Below are 13,968 nucleotides of genomic sequence, written 5' to 3'. Positions count from 1 at the left end.
AACCACCTTCTTTTAAGAGGCTGATCCATTGGCTTAAGCGTGCACACACTTGTGCAAATGTGCCTTCTGGGTAGGTTATGGCTAAGATAAGCAGAGGAGGTAAAAGGACAAACTTCCAAAGAGAAAAAACTTAGTAAATTCAATGAGCTAGTTTAACCTGCTTTTTTATGCTTCCATAAAGAGGAAGTTGAAAAAAAGATTAGTACCTTGATGAAAAGGGGTGACAAAGGGGTGACACAGACATGAAAAGTTGAGCCTTTGATAAAGAGCGAAGCTTATGAAAGCAGATAGCTCTGAAATGTGAGTGTGTGACCACTCTATGGCCTCCAGGTGTGTGTGTCTGTGTGTGTGTGTTGCTCAAAGTCAAAGGGCAGATTTTGGTTGCAACCACACCCGCCATTCGAGGGAGAGGATATCTGCACATTCAGATGAACACAACCGGGCATCTCTGTGTGTGAGGCACAGCTGTGCCGTCATTTGGTGCTGACAGAGCCAACGAGGATCCTTGAACTGGAAAGATGAGAACGTCCTCTAGAAGGCTTCATAAAAATATCTCATTGTCCCCGCCGACACAGCGGAATATAACTGCGGGTTTGTTACGCTCCACATTAACAGCATTTAACCACTTTGGCGTTTCTAACCCTCTGAGTTGCAGGTTTGACGCTAGGCGATCTGTTTGAAGTTGAAACCAAACAAAAATTTCAGGAGGAGAAACATTTTTCTACCTTTTGGCAGAACGAGCGGCTGACACCTTTTCCCTGATTGTCCTGGCAACATGAGACTATTCCCACTTTCCTCATTAGTTAGTGGGAAGAGCAGCAATTAGCACAGAATTGTTAAGATGAGGAGCACCAAAGAAGGATAGGGGTAAACAAAAAAGAAGAGTAGAAAGAAGAGGCGGTAATTAATGAAGCTGCTATTATTACTCAAGCATGTTTACGCCAACTTTGGAAAATACACACACCCACACCCCACAAACAGAGCTTTGTTTTTATGACATATGGGGACATGAAATTGACTTAGATCCATTTTATATGGCCTAACCTGGACCCTAACTATTAACATATACCTAACTCTACCCCCCAAATCAAAGAAAAAAGCTTTACCATATGGGGACCAGTTGAATGTCCCCATATGTACCTGAAGGTTCCTACATATAGGATATTTTATTAAATACTTCCTCCACATTGTAGGTAAAACATCAGTTTTTTTAGGGGGTGTTGTTTTATTTTAGGAGAAGATGGTTTTAAAGCAACAGAAGAAGAATATGGTTTTAAAAACAGTAGAATAAGTCGAAGACTATTTTAAAACAGAAGAAGATGGACTTAAAACAGAAGAAGAAGACTTTTTTAAAACAGAGGCCGTTTCTCAATATGCATTCTTGAGAGAACACCAGAACGCCCAGAACGCCAGACCTAGAACGCACCAAATCCCCGGATGTTGTTCTCGCCCCGCCCTCTTTATCGAGTATGCATCAGAGCAGGCTGGTCCGTTCTTGAGATTGACAGCTGTCCCAGAATGCACTGCGGCAGCAGAAACTTTCAATGGAGCGCTCAATTGAAAATTAAAAGTTCTCTTTTCGGTTGCTGCCGTTCAATAAAAGTATGTTTTAAGATAATTTGAGGTGAGAATATTATACTTTAAAGGGTCACTATATGGTCCATTTACTGATTTAATGCGTAACTGAAAAAAAGATTTCCGAAGTTGAAGCTCCAAAGCTAACGGCAGCCAGGGCTAACCGCAGCCCTCTCTCAGCCTAGCTGGTTGTTAAGTTTCGCTGGCTCTGATGGCGATTTTTTTTGTTTTTTTTGGCAAAATGTTCATTTGATTTGTTTCTATCTGACTGTGTTCATTATTATTCCCCCACTAAATGAAAAAAGTCAGTATTTATTTTTATTATCTAGAAACTATTAGCTGAGCGTGTGATGACATCACCAGTACGCTTCTGTTCCAATTGACCCAGATTTATGCTGCATGCTCCCATTCTCACCAAGTCCAGACTTTCCTGTGTTCTTCTCAAGAACATGGTGAGAACACGAGTCCGTACTCGCGTTCTAGTGAATTGAGAAACGGCCAGAAGGTTTTAAAACAGAAGAAGATGATTTCAAAAGCTATATAGTTGAGGAACCAGCAGCTTAAATAAAGAGAGAGGAAAAAAATACCAAAGTGAAGGAAAGGATGGGACTGGGCTTATTATTAAAGGGCACATTCAGTTGGAAGATGGAAAAGACAGGAAAGAAGGGGCAGAGGGAGTTATGATGAGGGACAAAGCAAGGTGGAAGTTAGATGATGCTAAATTTGGCAAAAGGAGAAAGCTTATGTGTGTGTGTGTGTGTGTGTATACATCGGGAGACTTGCTGAATCGGCTGTGGTTCCAGTTTCATGCCTCTGAGTTTGACAGAGAGAGATAGAGAGTGAGAGAGAGAGGGGAAGACGGTCCCTAGCCAATAATGTTCCCTAAAAGAGAATGATGTGAAGAAAACCAGAGGTGAAAGCAACAAAGTCGTGGGAGACGAAGTAAATGTATCTTCACTTCAAGGAACATACAACCTTATTTCAATGTCCTTATCAGCATACACTGATCACAATTACACGGTAAAGCTTTCAAATTTAGGCTGTTAGCTGCAAGTATTTGTATTGATTTTCTGCCTTTCAATCAGCCTTTGATAAGCATTCAAGATAAGTCTGCATGAGTCAAAACCTTAGCCTCTGTTTGTAGATAAATCCACACATGGAGGACGTTTTGAAGCTTCCTCAAATGTCTCTCCAAGCAGGACCTTTTTAGAGATCTCTAAACAAGGACGTAAAGAATACCCACTGTTCGAGCAATTTATCTTTAAATCCTAAATAAAAAAACTTTTGTGTTGAGCAAACAAAACAAACAGAACATTTGTATGTGTGTCTATTTCCTGATCGTACCTTTCCATTCACCTTGTAAAAAAGCTGCCTGACTTTTGGTATGCAGACAGTTTCCTTTTCATTTTACCTTACATAGGATGCTCTGACCTCTCCGTTTTACCAAAGGGTTGGTTTAAGTGTGTGTATTTTGTCTACACATCATCCTCTTTGTTGCATTTTAGCTTCAACACCCATCTTGCTGAGCAAAAAAGACAAGTGTGCGTGTCAGCGGGAAGGTGCGCCCTAATGGACGTCTAAATGCTGCTGATGTTACGTTGCGCAGTTTAAGGGCCCTCAGGTCCCCTTAGACCAATATTGGCATGGAAGAAGTGTGATGGGGGGGTGGTGACTCCTGCAAATCGCTTTGACAAGGACACCCGCGCCTAGAGTCGCGTCCTCTTTCGTCTCATCGAACACACACACACACATTATCGTAACATCCACACCTCAGCAGAATTATGAGGGAAACAGCTGACATGATGGAGGACATTTTTTTTTTTTAGCAAGATGAGCTAAAAGGTTTATGAAATGCACATAAAAAAACTACTTAAGAAACTGAGGTAATAGACATGTCAGATGTAAAGCATTTATCCTGTTCAAAAATGTTGTCATTGATTTTTGGTTTAGGTTTTAATTGACCATTCTTTCTCCAAAGTGGGAACAAAGTGACGCAAACTACTTAAGTAAACTTTAAAATGAAGAATTCCTTATCCACAAACATATTTTAGTTTGGAGGGGATCAGGGCTTTCACATCGTTATGAAGAAAAAAAAGCACAAATGTTTTTGTCTAGGAAATTGAGCAATAAAGGGCATGGGGGAGACTAAGAGGGAATGATGGAATTGGCACCTCTAGGGAAAGAGATGTATATCTATCTATTTATTATTTTATATATGGGCACTACTGGAATAATTCTGGATGGATATTTCAATGTCCTTCTTGGAAGAATTGCAAAAGTTTATTAAAAAGGTTTAAATTTGTGTAAAGGATGTGGCTTTTAAGCAAAACCCTAAAGTTTGGTTGAGGTCATGAGCTTGCAAAGGTCATTTCTGAATATTTATTGAATAATAAAAATATTCAAACTCCAATGTAGATGTCACCCTCATTATAACAATTTAATGGCTTAGGATGTTAATGAGTCTCTGTAACTAAGTTCCAGAATGTTAGATCTACCTGAAAAAATATTGTTCTGAGATATACTAAGTAAGAGCAGATTCTCTTAGAAAATTAATCTTCCTAAGAGATTCAGTGCGGTGAGACAATTGCACATGGTAAGATTTCTTGGACGCAATATATATATTCTCTAAGCAAAAAGTCTTACCATGTTTAACTGTCTCTCTTCACTGGCAGATTATTGCACTTATTTTTGAGTACAATTTTCTCAAAAGATGGATAATTTCAATAGTGTTGCACCGATATTGCACTAAAGTATCGGTGGTGGTATCGATATGGGCGAGTATCGACAATAAGGGCACAATGCCATTTTGAGTGGCAAAAGTTTATTCAACTATTGTCACCCATTCCAGGTAGGCAATAAAAAGTTCTACTGGATTCACTGTGCATTAGTCTTCTTCCTGCTTAACGAAGGTAGGCAGCAGCTTGACAAAGCCATGATGGCAATTATTTTACATCAAAGTAGTATACAGTTCTTCATATATACACTCACACATCAATTTCAAACAGATGGCATCGGTATGGTATCGTCCGGAATTGCACAGCCAGGTATCAAGTATCAGTATCGGGGCCAAAAAATGGCATCGGCGGAACACTAAATTTAACATAGTTGGCTTAGTATATTGATCTCAAAACAAGATTAAAACTTTTTCTTTCTATAGATCAGAGATTGTAAGACTTGGTGTAATAGACACTATTACAGACTTCACTGAAGTAAAAATTGCTGCAAGACCAGTTTTTATGTCCAAAAGGAATATATATATATATATATATATATATATATATATATATATATATATATATATATATATATATATATATATATATATATATATATATATATATATATATATATATATATAATTCTCTTTTTGCTTTGTTTAGGAATAGAGCATCTACCTGGGAATATTTGACAACATGAACAAAAAGACATTGAAGGGTAAAGTTTAAGCTTTGAAAAAACAAAAAAGCTTTAAAAAGATTACTGCATATCAAGCTAAGTATGTAAAATATTGGCTTAGCTAGCAATGATCACTGCGGGCTACATGGTTTTAGTATTACTTTAAACTAACAGCTATGTGTTATGTAAGATGAGAAATCATGTGTGCCAAGATCCAAATGGTGTGAAGAATATGTTAGATCTGCTTTAAGCGAAGGATAAACACCAAGTCAGGCTCTAGAATCAACTAAATGTCAACTTTGTAAAAATCCATTGACCTTTCCCTAACAGCTGAATGGCTCTCTGGTAACGGCCGGTTTAAATTGGTTGTGTCACAAAGAGTGTTGGAAAATTCAGAGAGGACTATGTCTCAAGCAATCTAATGGCTCCGTCCCGTTCACAAGACCAATGTGGTGCCTCATACTGTTACAGTGAGGCTACTGTCAACCATTATATGACAGGGTAGATCCTCTAAAGCAGAGGTGGAAAATTAGGCCAGTTACTGGGTTAAAATGGCATAAGGCTTGGGGTTAGCTCAGTCCAAGTATTTGTTTCCCAGATTCTTTATGGCAGTGATAAGGGTGTGCTACCAATTGAAATTTGTCCAACTATCGTTGGGCTCTATAGTACGTCTTTTGGGTCTAAGAACCAATCTTACCTCAAAGTCGTTTGCCTTGTTGTAGTGCATGTTGAGCGCCCGGTAGAGTTCTGCGTCCCTGCTCACCGTCAGGTCTTCGGCCACCGTCACACCCTCATTGATGGCCTGCCGGGCAAACTTCTCCATCTGGATGTAGTAAAACTCTCTAAAGTTGCTGAACCACTTGATCAGCTGGGAGGTGATGCACCGATTAAACTGGGGGTAAAAATAAATAAATGCATGTATTAAATCTAATACATCAAAAAATAAAGGTAGTGATGTTTACTTTCTAAGAAGAATACATCAAAATTATGGAAGTGGATCAATATGTCAGCTGTGTTTAGATACTGATAGTAAAACCATCAAGTGTTTTCTACTGTATCGGGTATTATGTCATAACCTGATGTTTGCTTTTTCCTCATTTGCATGAGAGCATCTTACCATATTTGCCTTCATTGGAGCCCCTGAATGACTGCTAGCACTGATTACTGCCCGGCATGAACGCAGGAATTTGCTTTTAATTTGGCGAGGTGGATTTTAGATGGAAATAACTCTAATTTCCCATTTATGAATAGGCAGGAAGTTGGATCTGTAACTAAATATTTTCTTCATAAATCCCTCTAAATCTAAATAAGGGGGAGATGAAACAGGATCCAAATACAACGCTTTGGATCTATCAAAAAAGCTACTTTAAGCCTAAGTGAAGCTTAAGGGTTGCAGAGCTACAAGGAAAATTGTTTCCTTTTAATTTTGAGGGTTTTACAAGGTGTCCCTTTTTGCAACCTTGCTGCAGTTAATCTTTGCAAATATTCATTTCTACGCTGTTCTTTTGCAGTCATTCCACATCTTTTGGATCAGCTTGAGGTTTGGACATTGACAGGGCTTTTCAAATACCTTCATTTTTTTCTTTATTTCATTCTTTTTTCTTTTTTTCCATCTAAAGGTGTAATTTAGGTCATTCCTCTTTTACCAACATCAGCTGTAGAGATGGAGACTCCAAGCACTTGACTTGGACTCCAGTCATTAATTTTATGACCTTAGATGTGCCTTTAAAAAAATCCTTGAGCAGATTTTTTGACTTTTATACCACTGACTCAGGACTTGAATGGGAATGGAATGTGTCCTTAAAAAGACAAACCCTAAATAATTACCTTAATTTAAGTGCCATTTTATGAGGCTTGTACACCCATTAATGATTTATATTATGTATCAATTTTTTTGTGTTCTTTTTTTTCTTTTTTGTGTTCATTGCAGATTTAAAGACTTTTGTGAAGACAATGTTGTTGCCTGCACTTTAGCTATAGAGGGTGCAACTGTGTTATATTGCCCAAGAAGAAGAAATTGACTGGGGGATCAATAGGGTAGTTTTTACCGTGCTGCGACGGAATAGGTTGTCACACAAACATTTAAGTAAAGAGGGTACATTGAAAATGAAGAAGAAATAACGAAAAACTAAAGATTAAACTCTAGAGTAACCAACAACTTGAAAACACTCCTTTCAGTGTTACATAATGCAGACCAACTCTCTGACTTTTCACACTCATGCATGAGCTGCTGTTCAGACAAATGGATTTTGGAAAGCATTTCTTTCAAATTTCTGTTGATCAATTTCTTTTTTTTATTTCAAATTAAACAAACATGTTCTTTCTTTGCAACAATAATGCAACTTTTCTAGAAGGAGGGTGAGCATCGTGCAGCATAAGCTCAAGCAAAGGATCCCAGTTTTTGCAACTTTTTGAGTAATTGCAACAGAATTGTGACATTTACCTACGAAAATGTAGAATAACATTGATATCTGTGAGAAAATCCAATAAAAATTTATTTTGTAGAAAACTTGATATTTCTCTCAATTTACAGATGTGATAAGGATATGTAGCACAATTTTATATGTTTAGTGGCTTCTGACCAGTTTATATTTTATTAATAAAAACATCTAAATATTAGAAAAGATTAACCTAGTAAAGAATTACCTGTCCTTTTGTTTTTTATCTATCTTTCAGTAGAAGTAAAACATGCAGGAAAGCAAAAAGACATCCCAGTGAAAGTGCATGTGTGTGTTTGTTTGTGTGTGAGCGTTCGCTGAAGGGGAAAAACTGCTTTGACATGGAGATTAAACGCGGTATTGTTACAAGACATTGTCTCACAGGAACGAGGGATGAGGAGTGGAAACATGGGAGGCTGGGACGGATAACAGACAGAGTAGCTGAGCGAGGGATGAATGGTGGGTAGGAAAAAAGGAATGCACGAAGGGCAGGGTGAGATGAGGGAAAGAGATATTTTGTCACTGGTAGTCACAGGGGGTGACATAATGGAGCATAACTGAAGCCAGAGGCGGGGGTGCGAAGGTCAGAGGGCTTGGTCTGCTGGGGCAGGACTGTGAGTTGTTTTAAAAAAAATAAATAAACAGGAGTGACAGGAGGCGAAAGTGCTTGTGAAGGTGGGAGTTGTTCTTACATATAAGTTAACAGTTGCATGAAACAAAAGCTTAACTCAACAACTAAATAATTCTGGAAAGAAAATGGGTAGAAAGTCTTAAAATAAAATATTTTTAAACAAAGAACCATCTTCTTAACCTGACTCCGCCAGATGGATTTGCCCCGCATATCCATCTGGAAACCTTCGGTTGAAGTAATTTTGGGAAGGGGCGAAAATACTGGTTAGCTGATTGGCCTATGTTGGTGATAGACGGGCCAAATAAATGACGTATTTACAGAGCGACGACGAAGAGGAGCCAATTGATAGATCAAACTCTTACCGAAACCAGTCGGGAGAAGAGCAAAAACATCTTTTCTTCTGAGAAAAGCCTCCAGAGGAGTGTTTTGCTCTTCTTTCAGTGAAGAAATACTCTGTAATTCCGATAAAACTTGCTCGATAGCCATGCTAACGCTAGTTTCATCCGCTGAAGCCGCCATGTTCTTTAGACTGTTAGACTGAACTGTCGTGCTTCTCGTTGCGTCACACCTTAACCCGCCTCAAAGCCAATGCTGATTGGACGCTCGTTTGGTGAACGGCTCCAAATTTTCTTTACCGGAGAGTAGCCAGACTAGCCTGGGTGCCATTCCGAACTTAGTCCTGCCCACAAGGTTTGAGGTTGGGAAGTTCGGTCTGGCATTGCTCCATAGTAGCGCGAGTATGATCGCCCACTCTCTGGCGATGCAATCAAATTGTCAGGGCGGGCTTTATACGATGATGAACAGATGATCAACAGTAACGTAATAAACCATGTGACCAAAGCGCGCTTGGGTGACAACAACAATGGCTGCCGCCGGAGAGTTTAGGTGAGTAGATTCTTCTATTAGGTCTGTTCTAGAAGATATCGACAGCAAATTAATTTTGAAAGAGGAACAGAGAAACGCGATCAAGGCTCATCTTCTTATTCTAGGCGCTTTGAGTTTTGTTGACAAGAACTATGCGTCGCTTAACATACGTCACGCACTCCGTTGCTCTTATTGGTTGTAGGTCTATCCAATTGAGTGCTGAGGCATTTTTTTTCCTGGTTTGTTCAAAACACGCCCCATAATCACAGCTCTATGGAGCAGTATCAGACTCATATTCTGGCTAGAATTGAGTAGGACTACGTCAGGCTATAGCCAGACTGATCTGCGAGTGAAACCTTGAAAGCTCACGAGATCAGGATGGTCTCACGAGGCTACCATCTTCTCACACTGAGATACAGAAAAAAACTCAACATTTAATTCGAGTATATCTGTTTTTAATGTGGTGATACGATATGTATTACAATACGTGTCCAAATACAATATTTATCTGAATATATCCAAATGCAATAACAAAGATGATATGTTGAGATCATTAGATCTTAATGCTGCTCTGGTCTGGATGGTGCAGAGCAGATAACTAATAGGCTCTATAAATTTAAATAAAAGTTTTAATTCTAGATAGTTTTTACATTTACTTTTGGCTCTATTTTTGACCAATGCCAATATCGTCCAATGAAATATTGCGATTTTGGTATTTTGTATCAATACAAATACTTTTAAATAAAATATCATGATATTTGACAAAAGCATTTTTTTTTGTACACCCCTCATTTTTGACACAACAGAAGAATTCTGCACCAATATTAATAGTAAGTTTAAGCCAAGTGAGCGAGAGCTTGGGTGTTGCCGGATCCTAGTTGCTCCATGACGGAGCTAGAAAACAGCTCTTCTTGGCAATATATTTCTCTGATTAAGGAAAAAAAAAGAAGAAAAAAATGAGGCAATAACGTCTAGGCCAGGAGGAATTCAACATGTAGCAATTGCCTTCAAAAAGTCTTTACACATCATAAAACTTCCCCCCCCATCGATGTACTCTAACGGATGCTGCCCAATTTACCATTACACAAAAAAGGTTTTGGAGAAATGGTATCTTTTTCCATTTGGGGCAAAAGAAGTTCAGTCATTCAAATATTCCAAACAGGTTTTTGTAACATATTTGCAGCAAGAAAATTCTGAATAATTCTTTAGAATAACTGACCCCTTGGGAAAAGCCCAATTGGCGACTACTTTCACTCTGCAATATCTAACCAGTATAGACACTAGACTGAAAATCTATCAGATTACGAGAATATATATTTGACCTTATCCTCTGCAGGACAGACGCAGATTTTGTGCCATACTTAGTTTGGACTTTTTTTTCATTTCAAACTGTTACCTTTGTATAAGGAGATCAGCTTTGTCCACGGTAACCTATCTGCTTACAGTGGATTGTGAAGGATGCACATTTCAAGAATATCCTAGTAGGGGAGCTGAACTTGATTAAAGATTAATCAGATACTCTGAATTAATCAAGCCAAGAAGACTGAATGCTGCATTTGGATGAAAAAGGTGAAACAGTAAAAGTACTACAATAGGAGGGGGGGTGTCGGTGAGTGTGAAAGCAGTTATAATCTTTAGGGTTGAAACAATTAATTGCCAGAATTCAGAATTTCTTAGTCATTAGAAGTAAGACTTAATGATATCAGGAAACTTCCTGATTGATTTAGAAGTTATATTATCCAAGTTGATGCTTTTTTCTAACTTTAGACCTGTTTCTAAGTTCTACACAAACATGCGCCTATGTTTGTGCACCCATGAACCAACAAACTGCTTACATACAGAGTCCCATCCAGCTCATGCCAATCAGCACAAAAAAAAAAACAGACAAAAGAAAGAAAGATAATGGAAGTGGTGAACAGGCAAATTGCTGAGTTTGAGGAATGCCATTTTCTGTTTACAATGAAATGGTGGTAAAGGGAGGGTGTCAGGGAGGCCTGACTCCCTGTTTTCTTCTGTTGACAGTGGGTGTTGTCAGTGCCCTACGGGGGCTCAACTGAAGGGTTTGCACTCACATCCTTAAAGAATACGCCAACTTTAACAAAAATCGTCATAGTCAGCAGGTTTGTTTTTCTGTTTGTTTCTAACAGACAGTATATGTGCTTACTGAACAGAAGTCTGGAGAAATAAATTCTGTCCATATGTCCATTCATCCAGATAGATCTAGAGATTTCATCATGAGATTCGAGGTCCAGGAGGGAAAATCAGATATCCACCCCCCCAGAGACATGATCCAGCCCATTCTGGGTAATCCCTAGGTGTTCTAATTCCAGAAGGTATGTATACCCCCTCTAGGGTCTCATTCCCATAGCTTTTATCTCTTTTTGTTTCAGCCATGATCAAAATGCCTATGGTCATCATTGAAGATGACTTCACTAAAACCAACCCTCACAATAAAGGCCTCTCCAATTAACAGTCACTGTTGTTGAACTTATCATTACTTCTAAACTAGATGTGATAATATTTAAACTCTTCTACTTGAGTCTACAGTGATTTTTAATCTATTGGGAGTTCAACTTGTTCCTTTTGAGTTGTTGCTGTTGAAGGAACACCACCTTAAAATGACTGAGCCTAAGTGACTATTAATTTGCGGGCTTAGACTTAGAAATATAGGAAGATTTTCAATGACATATTCGCCTGAAAGAGTTGATCAGTCAGTTTGAAGTAAACTTAAAGGCATAAAAGAAATGGAAAACCTTCATGACATCAGATAAATGGGGGCACCCTTCTTTGTAGTTCCCATGGTGTACTAACTCAAAATGTTTTTTCGCTCTCAAGAGTCTCAAGATTTGGTCGTCAGGATTCAATGTGGCTTAGCTTGAACGGGGTACACACGAAACAACTAATCCACAAATCCACACCTGATCAAAAAACACATACAGTGTCCAATAGGTACATACGGTTTTCCTTTACAAGTCGTAAGAAAGCAGCTTTTTGGAAAATTTAACAAAAAGTCTTACAGTTATTTGAAGGGTGGGGAAAAAAGGGTTTGGCAGGCCCTAGATCGACTACTTAGAAAGATGAAAAAGGTCTGTTATTTTCAACAACATGGACTTTCATCCCCCTCCACAAATTGTCATGTGGTCGTGGTCCAGAGACTGGCAAAGCCACTACAGGACATTGAAATACTTTTTATAGTGCCACTCCATCATCAGTGAAGGATTTGGGATTACTATCAGGGTAGAAGACCCATCAACATTCAATCGTTGTTGCTCTCACTGATGAAAAGTTTCGGCTTAAAATCTAACCTTTCGTTTTTCCCTTAAGATGGATCAGTCTTCCTGTCCCTTTACAGAAAATCAGCCTTAAATCATGACGTTTGCAACACCAGGCTTCAGAGTAGGTATGCTGTTCTTGGTATACCATTCTTCTTTTCTCAAACACGAAGTGTTGGGTAGTGCCAAAATGTCTGAGATCTACAATATGCTCTCGGGCAAATCAAATATCGGATGATATCTAATTTGACAATATTGGTATTGATTAAATATACAGATCCTATTTTTTTTTATATATATTTCTATTGGCCAGCATCAAATTCAGTGTATTTTTTTCATGTAACTCTTAAATCTCCAGCCACTTGTTGGCAGTGCAACACACAAGAGCCTGTTATCCTGCTGCTCCGCGCCAGCTGTAGCAGGGTAATAAAAAGATCTCGCTGGATTTTCAAGAGCTGAAAAATTGTAATAGCTTCAATATATCATCTTTGTTTATTTGTCGCAATAACTGGGATTAATTCGACTGTAACACATGTATCGTGATATTGTATCACTAGATTCTTGTCAGTTCACACCCCTGCAATTTTCTTCCTGGTCTATGGTTTTGTTTGTTGTCTGACTGTTTAAGGGTATGCACAGGTGTCTTTTATGCAGATAAAAGAGTTAAAACAGGTGCCATTAATGCAGGTAAATAATGGAGGACAGAAAGGAAAAAGATAAAGGACTGGGAGATCCTTTTAAAAAAAAGAATTTAGTGACTAACTAAATATTGTACGAAAACTATAGCTTTTCACAATTCACTTAACCCTGGCGTAAGTTGTAATATTTGTATGACATGAGTAGAGCTCAGCTACAGTACTAAACTTGCCAACTGCTAGGGTAGAGTTATATTGGAAAGGGTAAATTGTTTTGATTTCTTTCCTTAATTCTCTAAAGTGACAGTGTATCTTCTTGTCTTAGCAATTGATGGGACAGCTAAACGGGCGGTGTGGACGCTAATTAATTCCCGCTGAGGTGGATGCGTTAAGATGTCATTTCAGTTTCATACCAGCTGCATGCATGTAAGTTAGCGACAGTATAAACTCTCAGCTGTGTGTGACTTCCAAGGAGCTCCCTGAGCCAGAAAGCGTCTAATTAATCCTCCCCCAGTCTTAACGAGGTCTTAATAACTCTCACTGACTCTCAAGATGAGACACTGGAAAACCCCAGCTTCTCATGCTAACATGTATGACTGTCTGGTCAGAAGGCAAGAGGTCTAGCCGTGCTGTTAGGATTCCCCGTGTGTGTGTGTGTGCATCTGCGAGTGTGCGCGTTCACTTGCTTGTCTTCCCCTAAAACAGTTGTCAGATCAACCCACTTCCCACACTCAGTGAGGAGGCTATTGTACATAAGAGGCTCATCTTTAAGAACTAGTTTCCCATAGACAAAGTCCATTCAAGTCCAATTAGCAGAAGCCATTCAGGGACCTAATTCCCTTACAGTGAATCTCCCCAATCCTTCTAACACATGCTACTTATTGTTCCCCTGGAAGGAGGGAGTCATTGGTTGGAGTAAGAGTGAGGGTGAGAGAGGGGACCGGGAAAGAGACACTGACCCGAATTTTAGAGTTATGATAATGAATGCTGTGGGACAATGAAATGGGACACACATATAGAGACAGACAGCAACAGGGAGCTCGCTATCTCCAGTCGCCTACGCAGACTTTCATAAAGCCACAAAAAGAACAGCTTTACTCAACAAAAATAGGATTATCCATAGTAATTTTTTTTAAGTGTTTCATAAATCTGATAGA

At 38.8% G+C, this 13,968-nt stretch overlaps 1 protein-coding gene across 1 annotated transcript in view; it reads right to left on the bottom strand.

Annotated features, from left to right (window-relative positions):
* prox1a (prospero homeobox 1a) overlaps positions 1-13,968 on the bottom strand; it is a 46,430-nt gene that overhangs the window by 12,867 nt on the left and 19,595 nt on the right. The window contains exon 6 of the mRNA XM_038280916.1: positions 5,669-5,863. Coding sequence (XP_038136844.1) covers positions 5,669-5,863 — 195 coding nt within the window. The remainder of the gene's footprint in view (positions 1-5,668; positions 5,864-13,968) is intronic.

This window comes from Cyprinodon tularosa, unplaced genomic scaffold (genome assembly GCF_016077235.1).
Source record: "Cyprinodon tularosa strain WSP-4 unplaced genomic scaffold, ASM1607723v1 ctg166, whole genome shotgun sequence".
NCBI classification, from domain to species: Eukaryota; Metazoa; Chordata; class Actinopteri; order Cyprinodontiformes; family Cyprinodontidae; genus Cyprinodon; species Cyprinodon tularosa.
Note: the sequence above shows the minus strand (reverse complement) of the source record. Positions and strands in the feature narration are given on the sequence as shown.